General features: G+C 51.5%; 1 protein-coding gene across 3 annotated transcripts in view; it reads right to left on the bottom strand.

Moving 5' to 3' along the window:
- Positions 1–25517, bottom strand: part of CDKN3 (cyclin dependent kinase inhibitor 3) — a 104079-nt gene that overhangs the window by 52605 nt on the left and 25957 nt on the right. For 2 of the 3 annotated variants that reach the window (XM_075329558.1, XM_075329556.1), the window contains exons 6-7: positions 15588–15619; positions 15044–15147 (exon numbers count right to left, since the gene is read on the bottom strand). The exons of the other annotated variant lie outside the window; for it this stretch is intronic. In XM_075329558.1, the coding sequence (XP_075185673.1) occupies positions 15044–15147; positions 15588–15619 (136 nt within the window). The remainder of the gene's footprint in view (positions 1–15043; positions 15148–15587; positions 15620–25517) is intronic. 3 annotated transcript variants of the gene reach the window in all.

Raw genomic sequence — 25517 nt, 5'->3', positions numbered from 1 at the left:
TCCAGCGTTTGACCACGTCAGGGGGAAAGGGATAACGTGTATCCTTAAGACGTTTGGAGAAACGCTTATCTGGGTAGGCATGGTGTTTCTGGACTGATTCTCTGAAGTCAGCGTGGTCCAGAAAAGTACTCAGTTTAGGCTTGGGATACCTGAAATGGAACTTCTCCTGCTGTGCAGCTGCCTCCTCTGCAGAAGGGGCTGGGGGAGAAATATCCAACAGTCTATTGATGGCCGCTATAAGGTCATTTACCATGGCGTCACCATCAGGAGTATCCAGATTGAGAGCGGTTTCAGGATTAGACTCCTGATCACCGTCCTCTGTCTCATCATGTAGAGACTCTTCTCGCTGAGACCCTGATCCGCGTGATGACGTGGGGGGTCTCTCCCAGCGAGCACGCTTAGGCTGCCTGGGACTGTCATCTGAATCAGAGCCGTCAGGCTGAGATGCCTGGGACCCCCTTGAAGCACTGATTAACTCCAACTGAGGGGGACCGGGGAACATTGCCGCAGCAGTGTCCATGGACTGAGTAACTGGCCTGGCCTGCAAGGTCTCTAGGATTTTTGTCATAGTGACAGACATCCTGTCAGCGAAAACAGCAAACTCTGTCCCCGTCACCGGGACAGGGTTCACCGGCGACTCTGCCTGGGCCACTACCACCATAGGCTCCGGCTGACGAAGTGGCACAGGGACCGAACATTGCACACAATGGGGGTCATTGTAACCTGCCGGTAGATTAGCCCCACAAGCAGCACAAGCAGCGTTCACAGCCTGTGTCTTGGCACCCTTGCGTTTTGCAGATGACATGTTGTCGTCTCCTCAGAGCAATAGGGGTATACAGCCAAGAAGCGACCTTACAGTGCAATATATATAGATATATCTGGTACAGGAAAAAGTACACCAAATAACACTGTGGCACTAGTGGGGCCAGCACGAATGTGCTGCTTACCGCCCGCTTAACGCGGGTGTGTGGTCGCCAGAAATCCCTTGTCTGGGTCTCCCAGAGCCTGTGTCCGTTCCCCAGCCAGACTGCATGCAGGAATGGCTGCCGGCGTCCTGTGGAGAGGGGCGGGCCCTGGGTGTCCTCAGACAAAAAGCGGGAAACCTGCGTCCCACTGTGCCCAGTGAGAGGGCTGGAGCATGTAAATAAGGCTCCAGCCCTCGGCGCTGACGATTGCACAACGCCTGTCCCCTTCCCTGATTGACAGGGAGGGGGCGGGAACGAAGCGGAGCTAGGCCGCAAAAGCCGGGGACTAGATTTATAAGCGCCGCCGTCGTAAAAGCACGGTCGGCGCTAAGTCCCCGGCGCACTACAAGTCCCAGCCGTGCCGCCGCTCCCGGAGCGGCCGGCGCGGTAGTTCCCAACACATAAAGTCACTCAGCCAAGCTGCAGTGACTCAAACCCCAGCGCGCAGCGCTACTGTCCCCGGCGCACTAGCACACCCAGCAAGTCTGGAGTGTGCGCGGCCAGTCCATAGGGGGACACAGAGTACCTGAATGTTGCAGGGCCTTGTCCCTGAACGGTACCCCGGCTCCTTATCCAGCAGGTTCAATGGGTCTGTGGACGGAGCCCGGCCTCAGGGCTTGGAGGCCGGTAAGATCCCACTTCCTCAGAGCCCCTCAGGGGGATGGGGAAAGAAAACAGCATGTGGGCTCCCGCCTCCGTACCCGCAATGGGTACCTCAACCTTACAAACCACAAGTGGGGTGAGAAGGGAGCATGCTGGGGGCCCTAGTATGGGCCCTCTTTTCTTCCATCCGACATAGTCAGCAGCTGCTGCTGACTAAACAGTGGAGCTATGCGTGGATGTCTGACCTCCTTCGCACAAAGCAGAAAACTGGTGAGCCAGTGATCCCACTGGGGGTGTATAGCCAGAAGGGGAGGGGCCTTACACTTTTTAGTGTAATGCTTTGTGTGGCCTCCGGAGGCAGTACTATACACCCAATCGTCTGGGTCTCCCAATGGAGCGCCGAAGAAAAGGAAGGTAAGGAGATATCCTGATTGTGATAAAAAGGGGATACCACCTTAGGGAGAAACTCTGGGATCGGACGCAGCACTACCTTATCTTGGTGAACACCAGGAAGGGAGCTCTGGATGACCGCGCTGCTAGTTCTGACACTCTCCGAAGAGACGTGACCGCTACCAGAAAGGCCACTTTCTGTGAAAGTCGAGAAAGTGAAAACAACCCTCAGAGGCTCGAAGGGCGGCTCCTAGAGAGCAATTAATACCCTGTGCAGATCCCATGGGTCTGACGGCCTCTTGTACGGAGGGACAATGTGATAATCCCCCTGCAGGAACGTGCGTACCTGAGGAAGTCGTACTAGGCGCTTCTGAAAGAATACCGACAGCGCTGCGACTTGTCCTTTAAGGGAGCAGAGCGACAAACCTTTTCCCAATCCAGATGCAGGAAGGGGGGAAAAAGGAGACAATGCAAATGGCCAGGGAGACACTCCCTAAGCAGAGCACCAAGATAAGAATAACTTCCACGTCTTGTGGGAGATTTTGGCAGACGTCGGCTTCCTAGCCCGTCTCATGGCGGCAATGACGTCTTGAGATAATCCTGAAGACGCTAGGATCTCGGACTCGATGGCCACACAGTCCGGATCAGGGCCGTAGAATTCAGTGGAAAAAACGGCCCTTGGGACAGTAAGTCTGGCCGGTCTGAGAGTGCCCACGGTTGGCCGACCGTGAGATGCCACAGATCCGGGACCACGACCTCCTCGGTCAGTCTGAGATGACGAGGATGGCGCGGCGGCAAGCGGGGCTGAGCTTGCGTAGCACTCTGGGCAACAGTGCCAGAGTAGGAAACACATAGGGTAGCTGGAACTGCGACCAATCCTGAACTAGGGCGCCTGCCGCCAGAGCTCTTTGCTCGTGAGACCGCGCCATGAAAGTCGGGACCTTGTTGTTGTGCCGAGACACCAGTAGGTCGACGTCCGGCATCCTCCAGCGGCTACAGATTTCCTGACACCATACTGGGTGCAGAGGCCCTTCCCCTGCGTCCATGCCCAGGCGACTGAGGAAGTCTGCTTCCCAATTTTCTACGCCCGGGATGTGAACTGCGGATATGGTGGATGCTCTGTCCCCCACCCACATCAGAATCCGCCGGATTGCCTGGTAGGCTTGGCGATGCGTGTTCCGCCTTGGTGGGCGATGTCTGCCACCGCTGTGGAATTGTCCGACTGAATTCGGATCTGTTTTCCTTCCAGCCACTGCTGGAAGGCTTGCAGGGCAAGATGCACTGCCCAGATTTCCAGAAAATTGATCTGAAGGATGGACTCCTCTGGAGAGAGTCCTTGACCGTCTGAGAAGGGAAACGTTCCTTTCCAGGGACGTCGACTCCCCAACCCATTGGCAAAGCATGTCCCATTGAAGTGGACGCAGTGAAACTGCGCGAAGGTGACTGCCTCTGCATGAGGCGTCTTAAGGGGTGTGACTGGCCTTGAAGGAGAGACTGCACCCCCGTCTGTAGTGAACGCTGCTTGTCCAGCGGAAGCTTCACTATCGCTGAGGGAGTGTGAAACTCCATGCCCAGATATGTCAGCGATTGGGTCGGTGCCCGATGTAACCTTGAAAAGTTGATGATCCACCCGAAACTCTGGAGAGTCTCCAGCGCCACGTTCAGGCTGTGTCGGCATGCCTCTTGAGAGGGTGCCTTGACAAGTGGATCGTCCAGTAAGGATCACAGAGTGACCCTGAGAGTGCAGGACTGCTCCCACTGCTGCCCTGAACTTGGTGAAAACCCGTAGGGCTGTCGCCAGACCGAAGGGCAGGGCTACGCACTGAAGATGCTCGTCTTCAATAACGAAACGTAGCAAACGCTGGTGCTCTGGAGCAATCGGCACGAGGGGATAAGCATCCTGATGTCTATTGATGCTAGGAAAATCTCCTTGAGACATTGAGGCAATGACGGAGCGGAGGGTTACATCCGGAACCGCCTGGCCTTCACGTGCTTGGTGAGCAGTTTTAGGTCCAGAACGGAACGGAAAAAGCCACCCTTTTTTGGCACCCCAATAAGATTGGAGGAAAAAACCGTGTCTTGTTCCTGAAGAGGAACAGGGATTACCACTCCTTCTGCCTGCAGAAGAGCATCGGCTCGGTGGGGGGGGGTGGGGGGGGGGGAAGCTGAAGAATCGAGCCGGAGGACGAGAACAGAGCTCTATCCTGTACACGTGAGACACAATGTCTCTCACCCACCGGTCTGTGACCTGTGGCAGCTAAATGTACCCAGAAGCGGGAGATTCTGCCACCAACCGCGGATGCGGGGAGAGAGAGCTGAAATACATGAGGAGATCGCCTTGGCAGCGGTTCCTCCTGCTGCCTTCTTTGGGCGTGAATGAGCCCGGCCGGAATCTGAGCCCCTCTGAGCCTTTTGAGCCCTTTTAGACGAGTACAATTGGGACTTGCCCGAGCCTGGGAAGGACCAACCTCGACTGTCCCCCCAGGACAGCATTACTAGGGTAAGTCGCAATGCAGACATTGCGAGGTTAAGGACACCACCTGCGGCACAGATGTACATGTGCTCAAGACCAGCTGCGCAAGACCAGCTGAAATAGGTTAGGGTGCCCATACGGCTGCGAATGCCAGAGCAACCGACACGCTGATAGCTTCACAGACAGATTTCAACCCGAGGTCTATCTGTCTGTTAATGGCATCTTTAAGTGAATTCCCATCTCCCCTGCAACTATGGATCTAGCCGCAAGCCTGGAGATTGGGGGATCCACCTTTGGACCCTGGGTCTAGGGCTGTACCACATCAGGGTAAAGGGATAACGTGCATCCTTAAAACGTTTGGAGAAAACGTTTATCTGGTAGCGTGGTGTTTCTGAACTGCGTCTCTGAAGTCAGCGTGGTCAGAAAAAGTACTCAATCTACGCATGAGTACTGAAAAAGGATTTCTCCTGCTGTGAAGCTGACTCCTCCACTGGGGGAGCTGAGGGAGAAATATGCAACATTCCATTGACGGACGCTATAAGATCATTCACTATGGCGTCCCCATCCGGTGTATCCGGATTGAGAGCGGTGTCAGGACCAAAGCCCTGATCAGCTACGTCTGCCTCATCATACAGAGAGTCGTCCTGCTGGGACCTTGACCAGTGATGAAGCCGAGTGTCGTACCCAGCGAGCTAGCTTAGGCTGTCTGGGACTGCCGTCCGTGTCAGAGCCTTCACCCTGGAATGCCTGGGACCCCCCCGGAGTACTGAGTACGTTCCAAATGAGGGTGGCCAGGGAGCATTAATCAAGATTGCCCATGGCCTGTCTGGAGTGCAAAGTCTCCATCCTATGACAATCTCCGTCCCTGTCCCTGGACAGGGATCACAGGTGGTTTCTTTGGCCACTTCTAGTAGAGACCCCGGCTGACCAAGTGCTACAGGGGAGCATTGCCCACAATGGGGGTCAGTGAAACCTGCCGGTGGAACAGTATCTGCAGGAAAAGCAGCATAGAAAGCCTGTGTTGCTTTTTTGCTGCTGTATTCTAGTCATCTATGCAATGTACAACATACAAGCATAAACACTTCAGCACATGCAATACAAGCAGCATAGAAAGCCTGTGCCTTGGCACCCTTGCTTTTTTGCTGCTGTTGTCCAGCCATCTAGGAGAATATAGCCCAGAGTAGCGACCGTACAGTGCAATGTATAGCATACAAGCATATATACAAATGAACACTTCAGCACATGCAGTACAAGCAGCCTATAAAGCCTGTGCCTTGGCACCCATGCTTTTTTGCTGCTGTTGTCCAGCCCTCTAGGAGAATATAGCCAAGAGTAGCGACCGTACAGTGCAATGTATAGCATACAAGCATAAGTACAAATGAACACTTCAGCCATGCAATACAAGCAGCCTAGAAAACCTGTGCCTTAGCACCCTTGCGTTTTTGCTGCTGTTATCTCGCCATCTAGAAGGTCATATAGCCAAAGATAGCGACCTACAGTGCAGTGTATAGCATACAGGCATAAAATACAAATGGACACTTCGGTAGGTAGTGGGGTCAGCACTTCAGGTGCTGCTTACCGCCCGCCTATAACGCGGGTGTGTGGTCGCCAGAGCCCTGTGTTGGTTGTCCAGAGCATGTCTCCGTTCCCCAGCTCGGACTGCGTGCAGGAATGGCTGCCGGCGTCCTTCTCCAGCTCGTGTGACGAGGGGCGGGCCGTGGGCGTGCCCCAGACAAGAGCGGGAAACTGGCGTCCCACTGTGTCCAGTGAAGGGGGCTGGACAATGCAAAGCAGACTCCAGCCCTCGGCGCTGACTGTCTGTACAGCGTCCCGCCTCTCCCCTGACTGGCAGGGCTGGGGGCGGGAACGAAACGAAAACTAGGCCGCAAAGCCGGGGACTCGAGTAATAAGCGCGGCCGTCCATGTGCACGGCCAGCGCGGAAGTCCCCGGCGCACCACAAGTCCCAGCCGCGCCACAGTGTAAAAAACTCCCAGCAACGGCCGGCGCGGCAGTTCCCAATACATAAAGTCACTCAGCAAAGCTGTAGTGACTAATAGCACGAGCGCTCTGCGCTGTTGCCCCCGGCGCACTAACACTCCCAGCAATGCTGGTGGGTGTGTGCGCGCTTGCCCGGGGACACAGAGTACCTTAATGTAGCAGGGCCTGTCCCTGACGATACTCAGCTCCATATCCAGCAGGTTCTCTGGGTCTGTGGATGGAGCCCGGTCTCAGTGCCTGGAGACCTGTAAGATCCCACTTCACCCAGAGCCCTGAGGGGGGATGGGGAAGGAAAACAGCATGTGGGCTCCAGCCTCCGTACCCGCAATGGGTACCTCAACCTTACAAACCGCAAGTGGGGTGAGAAGGGAGCATGCTGGGGACCCCATATGGGCCCACTTTTCTTCCATCCGACATAGTCAGCAGCTGCTGCTGACTTAACAGTGGAGCTATGCGTGGATGTCTGACCTCCTTCGCACAAAGCAGAAAACTGGTGAGCCAGTGATCCCACTGGGGGTGTATAGCCAGAAGGGGAGGGGCCTTACACTTTTTAGTGTAATGCTTTGTGTGGCCTCCGGAGGCAGTAGCTATACACCCCAATCGTCTGGGTCTCCCAATGGAGCGCCGAAGAAAAAGCCAGCACTAAATGTGCACTACAGCACTAAAAATTCCAACTGTACTTATTATAAATTTGAGATTTTTGGCAAAAAATTGCAATTTCTTGAGCCACCCCGCCACTCCACGGCAAATCTCATTTGAGGCAGTCCTAACACTAAAATACTTTTATAAAATGTGCCAAACGGCCTCACATATGAAATAGTAGAACTGCTCTTAGCAGCACTCACCTGGTCTACTATTCTGAGCAGTTCTACTATTCATATGTGAGGCCGCATGGCACATTTTATAAAAATATTTTAGTGTAGGACTGCCCCAAATGAGATTTGCCGTGACGTGGCGAGGCAGCTCAAGAAATTGCAGTTTTTTGCCAAAAATCTCAAAATCTTTATAATAAGTACGGTTTGGAATTTTTAGTGCTGAAGTGCACATTTAGTGCTGGCTTTTTGTTTTTTCTTCAATGTATAAAATCAGCCTGATAGTGCCAGTAGAGCACTGGCTTTAGGTTATATAGGAAAATCCTGGTGATTGGTGCACTTTAATGTGCTTGTCTGTTTTGTTTCACTGACCTGTTATGGGCAAGTTTGCACAAATTGGATCAAAAGCTGATATTCCTCCCTCACCACCACACCTGAGGGAAAACCAGAACACTGACCAGTTATAGGCAGTGCATGTCTGTCAATGAACACCAGGCACAAAACATGTATGTGACCTTAACCCCTTCATGACCGAGGAAGTGTATGTCCTAAATCATGAAGGAGTGATCACCGCTGGCTACTACGGTGAGCCAGCCGCAATCCCCACACGTCTGCTGATTTGTACAGCAGACGTGTGCCTCGCAGGCACAGGTGGATCCACGATCCAGATAATTGGATCCACGATCCACCTGCGCCTGTTAACCCCCAAAATGTGAGTGTGCGATTTAAATGCCCACAGCGGGTAATGTGCACTTACCCACCGTCATTGGAAGCCCTGTGACGTGATCACGTTGAGCCGATGGTTGCCATGGTAGCACAGGGTTATGTGATGACTCCTGTGCTATAAGACTCCCTTCCTGTTACAGGCGGCAAAGTGCTGCCCATAACAGAAGACAAGCATTTCTCCTGTTCTGAGCTGTGCAGCTCTGAGCAAGAAATTAATGAGGGTTAGACTGCTGATCCTTATAGCCCCCTAGGGGACTAGTAAAACAAGGTGTTTTTTTTTTTTTTTTTTTTACTTACAAAAAAAAAAACAAAAAAAAAACAAACACCCACATTTTGTATTGCTGTGTTCAGAAATACCCGATCTGTCAAAATATAAAATCAATTAATCTGCTCGGTAAACGGCAAAAAATTCCAAACACCAAAATTACATTTTTTTTTGGGTTGTCGCAAATTTTGCACAAAATGCAACAACAGGCAGTGAAAACATAGCATCTGCTCAAAAGAAGGGAATTTTGTTACTTACCGTAAATTCCTTTTCTTCTAGCTCCTATTGGGAGACCCAGACGATTGGGTGTATAGCACTGCCTCCGGAGGCCACACAAAGCAATTACACTAAAAAGTGTAAGGCCCCTCCCCTTCTGGCTATACACCCCCAGTGGGATCACTGGCTCACCAGTTTTAGTGCAAAAGCAAGAAGGAGGAAAGCCAATAACTGGTTTAAACAAATTCACTCCGAAGTAACATCGGAGAACTGAAAACCATTCATCATGAACAACATGTGTACCCGAAAGACAACCAAAAATCCCGAAGGACAACAGGGCGGGTGCTGGGTCTCCCAATAGGAGCTAGAAGAAAAGGAATTTACGGTAAGTAACAAAATTCCCTTCTTCTTCGGCGCTCCATTGGGAGACCCAGACGATTGGGACGTCCAAAAGCTGTCCCTGGGTGGGTAAAGAAATACCTCATGTTAGAGCTGCGAAGACAGCCCTCCCCTACGGGGAGGCAACTGCCGCCTGCAGGACTCTTCTACCTAGGCTGGCGTCCGCCGAAGCATAGGTATGCACCTGATAATGTTTGGTGAAAGTGTGCAGACTCGACCAGGTAGCTGCCTGGCACACCTGTTGAGCCGTAGCCTGGTGTCGTAATGCCCAGGACGCACCCACGGCTCTGGTAGAATGGGCCTTCAGCCCTGATGGAAACGGAAGCCCAGCAGAACGGTAGGCTTCAAGAATTGGTTCTTTGATCCATCGAGCCAGGGTGGCCTTAGAAGCCTGCGACCCTTTGCGCTTACCAGCGACAAGGACAAAGAGTGCATCCGAACGGCGCAGGGGCGCCGTGCGGGAAATGTAGATTCTGAGTGCTCTCACCAGATCTAACAAATGTAAATCCTTCTCATACCGATGAACTGCATGAGGACAAAAAGAAGGCAAAGAGATATCCTGACTAAGATGAAAAGAGGATACCACCTTCGGGAGAAACTCCTGAATGGGTCGCAGCACTACCTTGTCCTGGTGGAAGACCAGGAAGGGAGCCTTGGATGACAGCGCTGCTAGCTCAGACACTCTCCGAAGAGATGTGATCGCTACCAGAAAAGCCACTTTCTGTGATAGTCTAGAAAGTGAAACCTCCCTCAGAGGCTCGAAGGGCGGCTTCTGGAGGGCAACTAGTACCCTGTTCAGATCCCATGGATCTAACGGCCGCTTGTACGGGGGTACGATATGACAAACCCCCTGCAGGAACGTGCGTACCTTAGAAAGTCGTGCTAGACGCTTCTGAAAAAAGACGGATAGCGCCGAGACTTGCCCTTTAAGGGAGCCGAGCGACAAACCTTTTTCTAACCCAGATTGCAGGAAAGAAAGAAATGTAGGCAATGCAAATGGCCAGGGAGACACTCCCTGAGCAGAGCACCAGGATAAGAATATCCTCCACGTTCTGTGGTAGATCTTAGCGGACGTGGGCTTCCTAGCCTGTCTCATGGTGGCAACGACCCCTTGGGATAATCCTGAAGACGCTAGGATCCAGGACTCAATGGCCACACAGTCAGGTTCAGGGCCGCAGAATTCCGATGGAAAAACGGACCTTGGGACAGCAAGTCTGGTCGGTCTGGTAGTGCCCACGGTTGGCCGACCGTGAGATGCCACAGATCCGGATACCACGCCCTCCTTGGCCAGTCTGGGGCGACGAGTATGACGCGGCTGCAGTCGGATCTGATCTTGCGTAGCACTCTGGGCAAGAGTGCCAGAGGTGGAAACACATAGGGGAGCCGGAACTGCGACCAATCTTGCACTAAGGCGTCTGCCGCCAGAGCTCTGTGATCGCGAGACCGTGCCATGAAGGTTGGGACCTTGTTGTTGTGCCGGGACGCCATTAGGTCGACGTCCGGCCTTCCCCAGCGGCGACAGATTTCCTGAAACACGTCCGGGTGAAGGGACCATTCCCCTGCGTCCATGCCCTGGCGACTGAGGAAGTCTGCTTCCCAGTTTTCTACGCCGGGGATGTGAACTGCGGATATGGTGGAGGCCGTGGCTTCCACCCACATCAGAATCCGCCGGACTTCCTGGAAGGCTTGCCGACTGCGTGTCCCCCCTTGGTGGTTGATGTATGCCACCGCTGTGGAGTTGTCCGACTGAATTCGGATCTGCTTGCCTTCCAGCCACTGCTGGAAGGCTAGTAGGGCAAGATACACTGCTCTGATTTCCAGAACATTGATCTGAAGGGTGGACTCCTGCTGGGTCCACGTACCCTGAGCCCTGTGGTGGAGAAAAACTGCTCCCCACCCTGACAGACTCGCGTCTGTCGTGACCACCGCCCAGGACGGTGGTAGGAAGGATCTTCCCAGTGATAATGAGGTGGGAAGAAGCCACCACTGCAGAGAGTCCTTGGCCGTCTGGGAAAGGGAGACTTTCCTGTCCAGGGATGTTGACTTCCCGTCCCATTGGCGGAGAATGTCCCATTGAAGAGGGCGCAGATGAAACTGCGCAAACGGAACCGCCTCCATTGCCGCCACCATCTTCCCGAGGAAGTGCATGAGGCGTCTTAAGGAGTGCGACTGACTTTGAAGGAGAGCCTGCACCCCAGTCTGTAGTGACCGCTGCTTGTCCAGCGGAAGCTTCACTATCGCTGAGAGAGTATGAAACTCCATGCCAAGATACGTCAGTGATTGGGTCGGTAACAGATTTGACTTTGAGAAGTTGATGATCCACCCGAACGTCTGGAGAGTCTCCAGTGCAACATCCAGGCTGAGTTGGCATGCCTCCTGAGAGGGTGCCTTGACAAGTAGATCGTCCAAGTAAGGGATCACAGAGTGTCCCTGAGAGTGCAAGACTGCTACCACTGCCGCCATGACCTTGGTGAACACCCGTGGGGCTGTCGCCAGACCAAATGGCAGAGCTACGAACTGAAGATGGTCGTCTCCTATCACGAAGCGTAGAAAGCGTTGGTGCTCTGTAGCAATCGGCACGTGGAGATAAGCATCTTTGATGTCTATTGATGCTAGGAAATCTCCTTGAGACATTGAGGCAATGACTGAGCGGAGGGATTCCATCCGGAACCGCCTGGCGTTCACATGCTTGTTGAGCAGTTTTAGGTCCAGAACAGGACGGAATGAGCCGTCCTTTTTTGGCACCACAAAGAGATTGGAGTAAAAACCTTGTCCTCGTTCCCGAAGAGGAACAGGGACCACCACTCCTTCTGCTCTTAGAGAATGCACCGCCTGCAGAAGGGCATCTGCTCGGTCGGGGTGTGGGGAAGTTCTGAAGAACCGAGGCGGAGGCCGAGAACTGAACTCTATCCTGTACCCGTGAGACAAAATGTCTGTTACCCACCGGTCTTTGACCTGTGGCAGCCAAATGTCGCAAAAGCGGGAGAGCCTGCCACCGACCGAGGATGCGGAGGGAGGCGGCCGAAAGTCATGGGGCGTGAGTGAGTCCGCCAGGAATCAGAGCTCCTTTGCTCTTTCTGAGTCCCTTTGGACGAGGAGAATTGGGGCTTGCCCGAGCCTCGAAAGGACCGAAACTTTGACTGCCACTTCCTCTGTTGAGGTTTGTTTGATCTGGGCTGGGGTAAGGAAGAGTCCTTACCTTTGGACTGTTTAATGATTTCCGCCAATTGCTCACCAAACAGTCTGTCTCCAGATAATGGCAAGCTGGTTAAACATTTTTTAGAAGCAGAATCTGCTTTCCATTCTTTTAACCACAAGGCTCTGCGCAAAACTACAGAGTTGGCGGATGCCATTGAGGTACGGCTCGTAGAGTCTAGTACCGCATTGATAGCGTAGGTCGCAAACGCAGTCATTTGCGTAGTTAAGGACGCCACTTGCGGCACTGCTGGACTTAAGAAAGTGTCCACCTGTGCCAGACCAGCTGAAATAGCTTGGAGCGCCCACACGGCCGCGAATGCTGGAGCAAACGACGCGCCAATAGCTTCATAGACAGATTTCAACCAAAGGTCCATCTGTCTGTCATTGGCATCTTTAAGTGAAGCCCCATCCTCCACTGCAACTATGGATCTAGCTGCAAGCCTGGATATTGGAGGGTCCACTTTCGGACACTGGGTCCAGCGCTTGACCACGTCAGGGGGAAAGGGATAACGTGTATCCTTCAGACGTTTGGAAAAACGCTTGTCCGGATAAGCATGGTGTTTCTGGATTGATTCTCTGAAGTCAGAGTGGTCCAGAAAAGTACTCAATTTACGCTTGGGATACAGAAAATGGAATTTCTCCTGCTGGGCAGCTGCCTCCTCTGCTGAAGGGGCTGGGGGAGAAATATCCAACAGCCTATTGATGGCCGCTATAAGGTCATTTACCATGGCGTCACCATCTGGCGTATCCAAATTGAGTGCGGTGTCAGGACCAGACTCCTGATCACCCACCTCTGTCTCATCATATAGAGACCCTTCTCGCTGAGACCCTGACCCGCGTGATGACGTGGAGGGTCTCTCCCAGCGAGTTCGCTTAGGCGGCCTGGGACTGTCGTCAGAGTCAGAGCCCTCAGCCTGTGATGCCTGGGACCCCCTTGAAGTACGGATTAGTTCCAACTGAGGGGGACCGGGGAACATAGACACAGCAGTGTCCATGGTCTGAGCAACTGGCCTGGACTGCAAGGTCTCCAGGATTTTTGTCATGGTCACAGACATTTTGTCAGCAAAGACTGCAAATTCTGTCCCCGTCACCTGGGCAGGGTTCACAGGCGTCTCTGCCTGGGCTACCACCACCATAGACTCTGGCTGCCGAAGTGCCACTGGGACTGAACATTGCACACAATGAGAGTCGTTGGAGCCTGCTGGTAGATTAGCCCCACATGCTGTACAAGCAGTGTATACAGCCCGTGCCTTGGCACCCTTGCGTTTTGTGGATGACATGTTGCTGTCTCCTCAGAGCAATATAGGGGTATACAGCCAAGAAGCGACCGTACAGTGCAGTATATATATATATATATATATATATCTGGTACAGGAAAAAGTACACCAATACAACACTGTGGCACTAGTGGGGCCAGCACTAATGTGCTGCTTACCGCCCGCTAAACGCGGGTGTGTGGTCGCCAGAAATCCCTAGTCTGGGTCTCCCAGAGCCTGTGTCCGTCCTCCAGCCAGACTGCATGCAGGAATGGCTGCCGGCGTCCTGCGGAGGGGGGGGCGGGCCCTGGGCGTGCTCAGACCAAAAGCGGGAAACCTGCGTCCCACTGTGCCTAGTGAGAGGGCTGGAGCATGTAAATAAGGCTCCAGCCCTCGGCGCTGACGATTGCACAGCGTCTGTCCCATTCCCTGAGTGACAGGGAGGGGGCGGGAACAAAGCGGAGCTAGGCCGCAAAAGCCGGGGACTAAATTTATAAGCGCCGCCGCCGTAAAAGCGCGGTCGGCGCTAAGTCCCCGGCGCACTACAAGTCCCAGCCACGCCGCCGCTCCGAGAGTGGCCGGCGCGGTAGTTCCCAGCACATGAAGTCACAAAGCTAAGCTGCTGTGACTCAAACCCCAGCGTGCAGCGCTACTGTCCCCGGCGCACTAACACACCCAGCAAGTCTGGCGTGTGCGTGCCTGTCTGTACGGGGACACAGAGTACCTGAAAGTTGCAGGGCCTTGTCCCTGAACGGTACCCAGCTCCGTATCCAGCAGGTTCACTGGGTCTGTGGATGGAGCCCGGCCTCAGGGCTTGGGGGCCGGTAAGATCCCACTTCCTCAGAGCCCCTCAGGGGGATGGGGAAGGAAAACAGCATGTGGGCTCCAGCCTCTGTACCCGCAATGGGTACCTCAACCTTACAAACCACAAGTGGGGTAAGAAGGGAGCATGCTGGGGGCCCCATATGGGCCCTCTTTTCTTCCATCCGACATAGTCAGCAGCTACTGCTGACTAAACAGTGGAGCTATGCGTGGATGTCTGACCTCCTTCGCACAAAGCAGAAAACTGGTGAGCCAGTGATCCCACTGGGGGTGTATAGCCAGAAGGGGAGGGGCCTTACACTTTTTAGTGTAATTGCTTTGTGTGGCCTCCGGAGGCAGTGCTATACACCCAATCGTCTGGGTCTCCCAATGGAGCGCCGAAGAAATGGTACCTTTAAAAAAGTCAGCTCGAGACAAAATAAATAAGCCTTCACTGAGCCACAGCTCCTGAAAAATGAGAACACTACAGGTTGCGGAAAGTGCGCCAATTTTTTTTTTTTTTGGACATTTCTAAAAATTTTTTAACCCATACATGTTTGGTGTCTACAAACTTGTACCGACCTGAGGTATCACACCAACATCAGTGAACATGGTGAATAAAATATCCCAAAAACAATCATGCAATCACTTTTTTTGCAATTTTTCCGCACTTGGAATTTTTTTTTGCCGTTTTTATAATGGTAAAACTTATGGTTTCATTTAAAAGTATAATTCATCCCGCAAGAAACAAGCACTCATATGGCAAGATTGACGGAAAAATAAAAACAAAAAGTTACAGCTCTCGGAAGAAGGGAAGCAAAAAAAGAACACAAACCAAAAAAAAACGAAAAATCACACGAGGTGAAAAACAAAGAATCTAACAAGTTTGAGATTGAGACGTGGTGTGAAAATGCCATAAAACAGGAAAGAATCCTTTTACCTTTACGGTTTGTATGGCTCCAGGACCACGTGCAGCCCGAACCAAATGTATTGCTTTCTCAGGTGTCATTTTCTCATCCAGCCAAAGAAACAAACAAGCTGCAACTGCAAGCAGAGGAGCCAGATTACGCTAGTGTATAGCATAGCGGATCATTCACATTTACATTTTTCCCCCAGTTTTCCTGTGTCCTAACATGGTTTCTCTGATTTGACGTTCATTCTGTGCTCTGAATCCATCGGATGTCTTTCTGCTTTTGCTCACAGCGTGCATTTCCGTCTACTATTACTGCATTATTTCCTTAGATTTTCTGGCGATTGAGGAGGTTTCTGGACATCTACAGTCCTACAGGCAATGAAAGGTGAACTACAAATTGCTGAAAGGTGAAGACACTTCTATATTCCCATGTACCACTGGTTTATGCAAAAACCTCCCCAATGCATACTTTTATGGATGCATCCAGCTGCCAACTAGTTAAACATGGTAACCGGTTTGTGAAAATGTGTAACAAAAGATGCAGTTGTTGAAATATTGGTGCAATACTTACTAACACAAGAGCGTCCCAAACCACCATAACAGCTGCAAAAAAAATAAATAATTAGTAAGGAGAAAAATAAACAACATGTTGCTTCCTAAAAAAAGCAATGCAGGAATTATCAGTGTGCAACATAAGGCAAGGCGTGCAGCCGCATAAGACTGTACAAGGAATACTATTATGGGACCGGAATTGGGGAAAATGCCTGATCATTACACAACAATAGGGCACATTTATTACTCCTAACCTAATTTAAAGGGGTTGTTCCCTTTCAGGAAATATTGTCCTTGGGTTCAGTTTGGTGTATAGAATATAAACTGCACTGTACTCCTTGGGTTTAGTGGAGAGTGTTCCATTGCACCCAGTGTCTGGCGTTGGCTGTGGGACAAACATCAATAGCACGGGAGCCCCACTCAGAGCCACCGATCAGCAGCCGGCATGACGTCAGCGCTGCAGCCACTGCCGGACACTGGAGACTCACCGGTCGCCACAAGCATGATGTGTAGAGCATGTTTTTCGTCTTGATTTCTAGAGCAAACTGCACCCAGGGACCAATATATCCTGGAAGGAGACCATTACTTTTATCAGCATTGAAGTAAACTACCAAAATGACCACAGAGGTAAAAGCTAGTGTTGAGCGAGTAGTTAACCATTTGTATTCGCTATGTTGTTAGCGAGTACTGTCCGCTGCTCCCATATTTGTTACGACTATTGGGCGTAATGCAAGTCAATGGGCAATACTCGCTAAGTAGCAAGTAACCTGAAAGCCGTACTTTTCGTGTGAGTAGCGAATAGTAAGACTTTGGTTACTCTACTTAGCGAGCATTTCCCATTGATTTGCATTGTGCCCGCTACTCGTAACAAATATGCGAGTAGTGGACAGTACTCGCTAACGGCATGGCGAGTACGAATAGATAACTACTCGCTCAACACTAGTAAAAGCCGTTTCACAAGTTAGGTGCGCCTTGCTAGACAATTGTTGGCTGGTTTACTTCACAAATTAAAAAGGCAATTCCATTTCTGTTCACTTCCGCCTGGATGTGGAAAAAAAAAAAAAAAAGCAAGGCCGTAAGGCTGCTTTCACACATCCGGTTTTTGCAGTGCGGCTCAATAACCTATGCAACGGATGCAGCGAAAAAAACGGATCCGTTGCAAAAGTTTTTTCATGCGGCTCGTCCGTTTGACGGATGCGGCTTGATACTGAGCATGCGCAGTGCAAAAAACGCATCCGGCAGCCGGATGCGGTTTTTGCCGCAGGACGCCGCATTTGGCGTCCATAGGCTTGCATTGTAAATCGCGCCGCATCCGGCGCGATGCGTTTTTTTTGGCCGCACAAAAAACGTGCCAGGCAACGTTCCATCCGACTGCTGCATGGGCTAAATATGACGCATCCGGCAAAAACCGGACGCAACGCAAGGCCATGCGGCACAATACGGCGCTAATGCAAGTCTATGCAGAAAAAGAAGGGAATTTTGTTACTTACCGTAAATTCCTTTTCTTCTAGCTCCTATTGGGAGACCCAGACGATTGGGTGTATAGCACTGCCTCCGGAGGCCACACAAAGCATTACACTAAAAAGTGTAAGGCCCCTCCCCTTCTGGCTATACACCCCCCGTGGGATCACGTGCTGCTCAGTTTTAGTGCTAAAGCAAGAAGGAGGAAAGCCAATAACTGGTTTAAACAAATTCACTCCGAAGTAACATCGGAGAACTGAAAACCGTTGAACATGAACAACATGTGTACCCGAAAAAAACCAACAATCCCGAAGGACAACAGGGCGGGTGCTGGGTCTCCCAATAGGAGCTAGAAGAAAAGGAATTTACGGTAAGTAACAAAATTCCCTTCTTCTTCGGCGCTCCATTGGGAGACCCAGACGATTGGGACGTCCAAAAGCAGTCCCTGGGTGGGTAAAGAAATACCTCATGTTAGAGCTGCAAGACAGCCTTCCCCTACGGGGAGGTCACTGCCGCCTGCAGGACTCTTCTACCTAGGCTGGCGTCCGCCGAAGCATAGGTATGCACCTGATAATGTTTGGTGAAAGTGTGCAGACTCGACCAGGTAGCTGCCTGGCACACCTGTTGAGCCGTAGCCTGGTGTCGTAATGCCCAGGACGCACCCACGGCTCTGGTTGAGTGGGCCTTCAGCCCTGACGGAACCGGAAGCCCAGCAGAACGGTAGGCTTCAAGAATTGGTTCTTTGATCCATCGAGCCAGGGTGGCTTTGGAAGCCTGCGACCCTTTGCGCTTACCAGCGACAAGGACAAAGAGTGCATCCGAGCGGCGCAGGGGCGCCGTGCGGGAAATGTAGATTCTGAGTGCTCTCACCAGATCTAACAAATGTAAATCCTTTTCATACCGATGAACTGGATGAGGACAAAAGGAAGGCAAGGAGATATCCTGATTAAGATGAAAAGAGGATACCACCTTAGGGAGAAACTCCTGAATGGGGCGCAGCACTACCTTGTCCTGGTGGAACACCAGGAAGGGAGCCTTGGATGACAGTGCTGCTAGCTCAGACACTCTCCGAAGAGACGTGACCGCCACTAGAAAGGCCACTTTCTGTGAGAGACGAGAAAGTGAAACATCCTTCAGAGGCTCGAAGGGCGGTTTCTGGAGAGCAACTAGTACCCTGTTTAGATCCCATGGATCTAACGGCCGCCTGTACGGAGGGACGATATGACAAACCCCCTGCAGGAACGTGCGCACCTGAGAAAGTCGTGCTAGACGCTTCTCAAAAAACACGGATAGTGCCGAGACTTGCCCTTTAAGGGAGCCGAGCGACAAGCCCTTTTCCAACCCAGATTGCAGGAAGGAAAGAAAAGTAGGTAACGCGAATGGCCAGGGGGATACTCCTTGTGCAGAGCACCAGGATAAGAAAATCCTCCACGTTCTGTGGTAGATCTTAGCAGAAGTGGACTTCCTAGCCTGTCTCATGGTGGCAACGACTCCTTGGGATAATCCTGAAGACGCTAGGATCCAGGACTCAATGGCCACACAGTCAGGTTCAGGGCCGCAGAATTCCGATGGAAAAACGGCCCTTGGGACAGTAAGTCTGGTCGGTCTGGTAGTGTCCACGGTTGGCCGACCGTGAGATGCCACAGATCCGGGTACCACGACCTCCTCGGCCAGTCTGGGGCGACGAGTATGACGCGGCTGCAATCGGATCTGATCTTGCGTAGCACTCTGGGCAAGAGTGCCAGAGGTGGGAACACATAAGGAAGCCGGAACTGCGACCAATCTTGCACTAAGGCGTCTGCCGCCAGAGCTCTTTGATCGCGAGACCGCGCTATGAAGGTCGGGACCTTGTTGTTGTGCCGAGACGCCATTAGGTCGACGTCCGGCACCCCCCAGCGGCGACAGATTTCCTGAAACACGTCCGGGTGAAGGGACCATTCCCCTGCGTCCATACCCTGGCGACTGAGGAAGTCTGCTTCCCAGTTTTCTACGCCCGGAATGTGAACCGCTGATATGGTGGATGCTCTGTCCTCCACCCATAACAGAATCCGCCGGACTTCCTGGAAGGCTTGCCGACTGCGTGTCCCTCCTTGGTGGTTGATGTATGCCACCGCTGTGGAGTTGTCCGACTGAATTCGGATCTGCTTTCCTTCCAGCCACTGCTGGAAGGCTAGTAGGGCAAGATACACTGCCCTGATTTCCAGAACATTGATCTGAAGGGTGGACTCCTGCTGAGTCCACGTCCCTTGCGCCCTGTGGTGGAGAAAAACTGCTCCCCACCCTGACAGACTGGCGTCTGTCGTGACCACTGCCCAGGATGGGGGTAGGAATGATCTTCCCTGTGATAATGAGGTGGGAAGAAGCCACCATTGCAGAGAGTCCTTGGCCGTCTGGGAAAGGGAGACTTTCCTGTCCAGGGAAGTTGACTTCCCGTCCCATTGGCGGAGAATGTCCCATTGAAGTGGGCGCAGATGAAACTGCGCAAACGGGACTGCCTCCATTGCTGCCACCATCTTCCCTAGGAAGTGCATGAGGCGCCTTAAGGAGTGCGACTGACCATGAAGGAGAGACTGTACCCCTGTCTGTAGTGACCGCTGCTTGTCCAGCGGAAGCTTCACTATCGCTGAGAGAGTATGAAACTCCATGCCAAGATACGTTAGTGATTGAGTCGGTGACAGATTTGACTTTGAAAAGTTGACGATCCACCCGAAAGTCTGGAGAGTCTCCAGCGCAACATTCAGGCTGTGTTGGCATGCCTCTTGAGAGGGTGCTTTGACAAGTAGATCGTCCAAGTAAGGGATCACCGAGTGTCCCTGGGAGTGCAAGACTGCTACCACTGCCGCCATGACCTTGGTGAAAACCCGTGGTGCTGTCGCCAGACCAATTGGCAGAGCTACGAACTGGAGATGTTCGTGTCCTATCACGAAACGTAGAAAACGTTGGTGCTCTGTAGCAATCGGCACGTGGAGATAAGCATCTTTGATGTCTATTGATGCTAGGAAATCTCCTTGAGACATTGAGGCAATGACGGAGCGGAGGGATTCCATCCGGAACCGCCTGGCGTTCACATGCTTGTTGAGCAGCTTTAGGTCCAGAACAGGACGGAACGAGCCGTCCTTTTTTGGAACCACAAAGAGATTGGAGTAAAAACCTTGCCCTTGTTCCTGAAGAGGAACAGGGATCACCACTCCTTCTGCTCTTAGTGAGCCCACCGCCTGCAGAAGGGCATCTGCTCGGTCGGGATGTGGGGAAGTTCTGAAGAACCGAGGCGGAGGACGAGAACTGAACTCTATCCTGTACCCGTGAGACAAAATGTCTGTTACCCACCGGTCCTTGACCTGTGGCAGCCAAATGTCGCAAAAGCGGGAGAGCCTGCCACCGACCGAGGATGCGGAGGGAGGAGGCCGAAAGTCATGAGGCAGCCGCCTTGGAAGCGGTTCCTCCGGTTGCTTTCTTGGGGCGTGAGTGAGCCCGCCAGGAATCTGAGCCCCTTTGCTCCTTCTGAGTCCCTTTGGACGAGGAGAATTGGGCCTTGCCGGAGCCTCGAAAGGACCGAAACCTCGACTGCCACCTCCTTTGTTGAAGTTTGCTTGATCTGGGCTGGGGTAAGGAGGAGTCTTTACCCTTGGACTGTTTAATGATTTCAGCCAATTGCTCACCAAACAGTCTGTCTACAGATAGTGGCAAGCTGGTTAAACATTTTTTGGAAGCAGAATCCGCTTTCCATTCCTTTAACCACAAGGCTCTGCGCAAAACCACAGAGTTGGCAGACGCCATTGAGGTACGGCTCGTAGAGTCCAGGACAGCATTGATAGCATAGGTCGCAAACGCAGACATTTGCGAAGTTAATGACTCCACTTGCGGCACTGCTGGACGTATGATAGAGTCCACCTGTGCCAGACCAGCTGAAATAGCTTGGAGTGCCCACACGGCCGCGAATGCTGGAGCAAACGACGCGCCGATAGCTTCATAGACAGATTTCAACCAAAGGTCCATCTGTCTGTCATTGGCATCTTTAAGTGAAGCCCCATCCTCCACTGCAACTATGGATCTAGCCGCAAGCCTGGAGATTGGGGGATCCACCTTTGGACACTGGGTCCAGCGTTTGACCACGTCAGGGGGAAAGGGATAACGTGTATCCTTAAGACGTTTGGAGAAACGCTTGTCTGGATAAGCATGGTGTTTCTGGACTGATTCTCTGAAGTCAGCGTGGTCCAGAAAAGTACTCAGTTTACGCTTGGGATACCTGAAATGGAACTTCTCCTGCTGTGCAGCTGCCTCTTCTGCTGAAGGGGCTGGGGGAGAAATATCCAACAGTCTATTGATGGCCGCTATAAGGTCATTTACCATGGCGTCACCATCAGGAGTATCCAGATTGAGAGCGGCGTCAGGATTAGACTCCTGATCACCCTCCTCTGTCTCATCATGCAGAGACTCTTCTCGCTGAGACCCTGATCCGCGTGATGACGTGGAGGGTCTCTCCCAGCGAGCTCGCTTAGGCTGCCTGGGACTGTCATCTGAGTCAGAGCCTTCAGCCTGAGATGCCTGGGACCCCCTTGAAGCACGGATTAACTCCAACTGAGGGGGACCGGGGAACATTGACGCAGCAGTGTCCATGGTCTGAGTAACTGGCCTGGCCTGCAAGGTCTCTAGGATTTTTGTCATAGTGACAGACATCTTGTCAGCAAAAACTGCAAACTCTGTCCCCGTCACCGGGACAGGGTTCACCGGTGACTCTGCCTGGGCCACTACCACCATAGACTGCGGCTGACGAAGTGGCACAGGGACCGAACATTGCACACAATGGGGGTCATTGGAACCTGCCGGTAGATCAGCCCCACAAGCGGCACAAGCAGTGTAAACAGCCTGTGTCTTGGCACCCTTGCGTTTTGCGGATGACATGTTGTCGTCTCCTCAGAGCAATATAGGGTATACAGCCAAGAAGCGACCTTACAGTGCAATATATATATATATATGGTATAGAGAAAAAAATACACCAATATAACACTGTGGCACTAGTGGGGCCAGCACTAATGTGCTGCTTACCGCCCGCTTAACGCGGGTGTGTGGTCGCCAGAAATCCCTTGTCTGGGTCTCCCAGAGCCTGTGTCCGTTCTCCAGCCAGACTGCATGCAGGAATGGCTGCCGGCATCCTGTGGAGAGGGGCGGGCCCTGGGTGTGTCCAGACGAAAAGCGGGAAACTTGCGTCCCACTGTGCCTAGTGAGAGGGCTGGAGTATGTAAATAAGACTCCAGCCCTCGGCGCTGACTATAGAACAGCGTCTCTCCCTTTCCCTGATTGACAGGGTGGGGGCGGGAACGAAGCGGAGCTAGGCCGCAAAAGCCGGGGATTAGATTTATAAGCGCCGCCGTCGTAAAAGCACGGTCGGCGCTAAGTCCCCGGCGCACCACAAGTCTCAGCCGCGCCGCCGCTCCAGGGGCGGCCGGCGCGGCAGTCCCCAACACATAAAGTCCCTCAGAGAAACTGCAGTGACTGTAACCCCAGCGCGCAGCGCTACTGTCCCCGGCGCACTAGCACACCCAGCAAGTCTGGAGTGTGCGCGGCCTGTCCATACGGGGACACAGAGTACCTGAATGTAGCAGGGCCTTGTCCCTGAACGGTACCCAGCTCCGTATCCAGCAGGTTCTATGGGTCTGTGGATGGAGCCCGGCCTCAGGGCTTGGTGGCCGGTAAGATCCCACTTCCTCAGAGCCCCTCAGGGGGATGGGGAAGGAAAGCAGCATGTGGGCTCCAGCCTCCGTACCCACAATGGGTACCTCAACCTTAACAAACACCGCCAATCGGAATGGGGTGAGAAGGGAGCATGCTGGGGGCCCTAGTATGGGCCCTCTTTTCTTCCATCCGATATAGTCAGCAGCTACTGCTGACTAAACAGTGGAGCTATGCGTGGATGTCTGACCTCCTTCGCACAAAGCTTGAAAACTGGGCAGCCCGTGATCCCACGGGGGGTGTATAGCCAGAAGGGGAGGGGCCTTACACTTTTTAGTGTAATGCTTTGTGTGGCCTCCGGAGGCAGTGCTATACACCCAATCGTCTGGGTCTCCCAATGGAGCGCCGAAGAAAACGCAACCGGCGGCAAAACAAAACTGTTGCGTTTATTCTGCAAAGCGCCGTATTGTGCCGCTCAGCAAAAACCGGATGTGTGAAAGCAGCCTAACATCTCCAGGAGGAGCAGGAGTATGAAGAATACTCAGGGTAGGTATTTGATGCTGAGTGTTAGGAAGTTCACAATTTGTAGAGTAGTTAACCACGGCACTCAATTTGCTTTTCAGGAAAATGTATTAATTGGGAGATCAGCTTACCAGTATCCTCATGTACAGCAGAGGCCTAAGTTTTGACCCATCCAAGACCTCGCTAACGTCCTTTTTATAAGTAGAAATATGTTCGATCCAACTGATCTTTCCGTGGAGAGAGTAAGACACTAGCTAGGAGTATACATATTCTACTTACAAAAAAAAATGGCTGAGACAAAAGGTCCTGGATGGGCCGAAACCTAGGCCTTAATGTACATCAGTTTGAAGCCAGGACACATACACACGGCTTCATAGTGCGCATGACCGGAACTCCGGGGTCATGCGCAGAGCCGAAACCCAGTGTCGGGTGGCGATGGCAGCGGAGAGGTGAGTGACATCATTCTCGGACGCTGCATATTCATTAGCATGTTAGCACACCCACAGGGGCGTACTAACATGCTAATGGGGCCAACTAGCCGGGGAACTAACGCCCTTGGGACTAGTCCCCTCGCTCATTAGCATAAGATAAAAGATCTTTAGAAATGCTTTTTCTAAATATCTATCTATGCTAGTGTATACAGGGACGGTTAGGCAGGGATTAGCAATATACACACAGAACTGCTCGTGGTTCTGGGTGCATATTGGACCTGACAGGTTCCCTTTGAAGTCACCGACCCTTTAAGAGTATACTGAAGTTATGTGATATTGAAATAGAATGTTCATTATACTGAAAAATTTATCCAAAATAATGAATTCTAGAGGAAATGATAATGCAGGATTGGGAGAGATGTTAGATAAAATTAGAACTTCGAGTATTGCAGCGAATTAAAAAATTTCAACTGCAGGAAACTTGAAGAAAAAGAAAAAGAAAAAAACAAAAAAATTTGGGATATTTTATTAACCGTGTTCGCTATATGATAAAAGTTTTTAGACACCAAACAAATATAGGTTTACTTTTATCTAAGGGGGTAAAAAAAAAAAAAGTGTGTTCATTTTTCAGGATATGGGGCTCAGTGACCACTTATTTTTTGCGTCTCGAGCGGACGTTGTTAATGATAACATTTGTGCACAGATGCTACGTTTTGATCGCCCGTTATTGCATTTTGCGTCAACCAAAAAACTTCAATTTTGGAAATTTTTTTGCCTCTAGGACGTTTACAGAGCAGATTAATTGATTTTATATTTTGAGACATTGGGCATTTCTGAACTCGGCGATACCAAATGTATTTTTTTTACCCTTTAATTTTCAACGCGGGAAATGGTGTGTGATTTGAACTTTTAGGTTGTTTTTTTTTTTTTTTTTACTATAAGGATTAGCATATATAACCACACATACCACATATTTTGTTTACTAGATAAAGAGAGAAAAAACGAGTTTTTAAGGTGCAAAGAGATAACAAGTTTTTATTAAACACAGGTGGGGGGAATCCAAACAGTCATTAAAAACATGTAAAAACATAAATGGCGGTTGTCCCCTACATTAGGGCAAGGTACATGAATTTGATTGTTGATGCATACAACATATGGACAGCACGTGCTTGATGGTGCAGAAAGGACACCTGGGTATTAGTACATACAGGCCACAAAGAAAAATAGTAACAGCACATCATTGGACAAGATTACTGAAAAATTCCATAATTGTCACAAGACCACAGAGTGTATCTGAATCAGGCATAACAAGCTTATATGTGCAAAGGCACTAAAAAGATATACTGCCTAGAGCACTCTCAGGTCATGCTGCCGATAAAGTACATAGCACTGTAAAGTTTGTAGCCATAATAAGGTTTCAAAACCCCAGTCAGAGCCCACACACATGAAGCACAATGCAACAAGAGCCCATTACCAGTCCAACCACGTAAGGGGGAAAGGTCCGCCAGTCACTGCAGCCTCAGGAAGACCTACGTACGTTTCGATATTGCTTATATTAAATCTTCATCAGGGAGGAGGCAAGAGGTGCAGTGACTGGCGGACCTTTCCCCCTTACGTGGTTGGACTGGTAATGGGCTCTTGTTGCATTGTGCTTCATGTGTGTGGGCTCTGACTGGGGTTTTGAAACCTTATTATGGCTACAAACTTTACAGTGCTATGTACTTTATCGGCAGCATGACCTGAGAGTGCTCTAGGCAGTATATCTTTTTAGTGCCTTTGCACATATAAGCTTGTTATGCCTGATTCAGATACACTCTGTGGTCTTGTGACAATTATGGAATTTTTCAGTAATCTTGTCCAATGAT

The sequence above is a fragment of the Anomaloglossus baeobatrachus genome, chromosome 12 (assembly GCF_048569485.1).
Source record: "Anomaloglossus baeobatrachus isolate aAnoBae1 chromosome 12, aAnoBae1.hap1, whole genome shotgun sequence".
NCBI classification, from domain to species: Eukaryota; Metazoa; Chordata; class Amphibia; order Anura; family Aromobatidae; genus Anomaloglossus; species Anomaloglossus baeobatrachus.
Note: the sequence above shows the minus strand (reverse complement) of the source record. Positions and strands in the feature narration are given on the sequence as shown.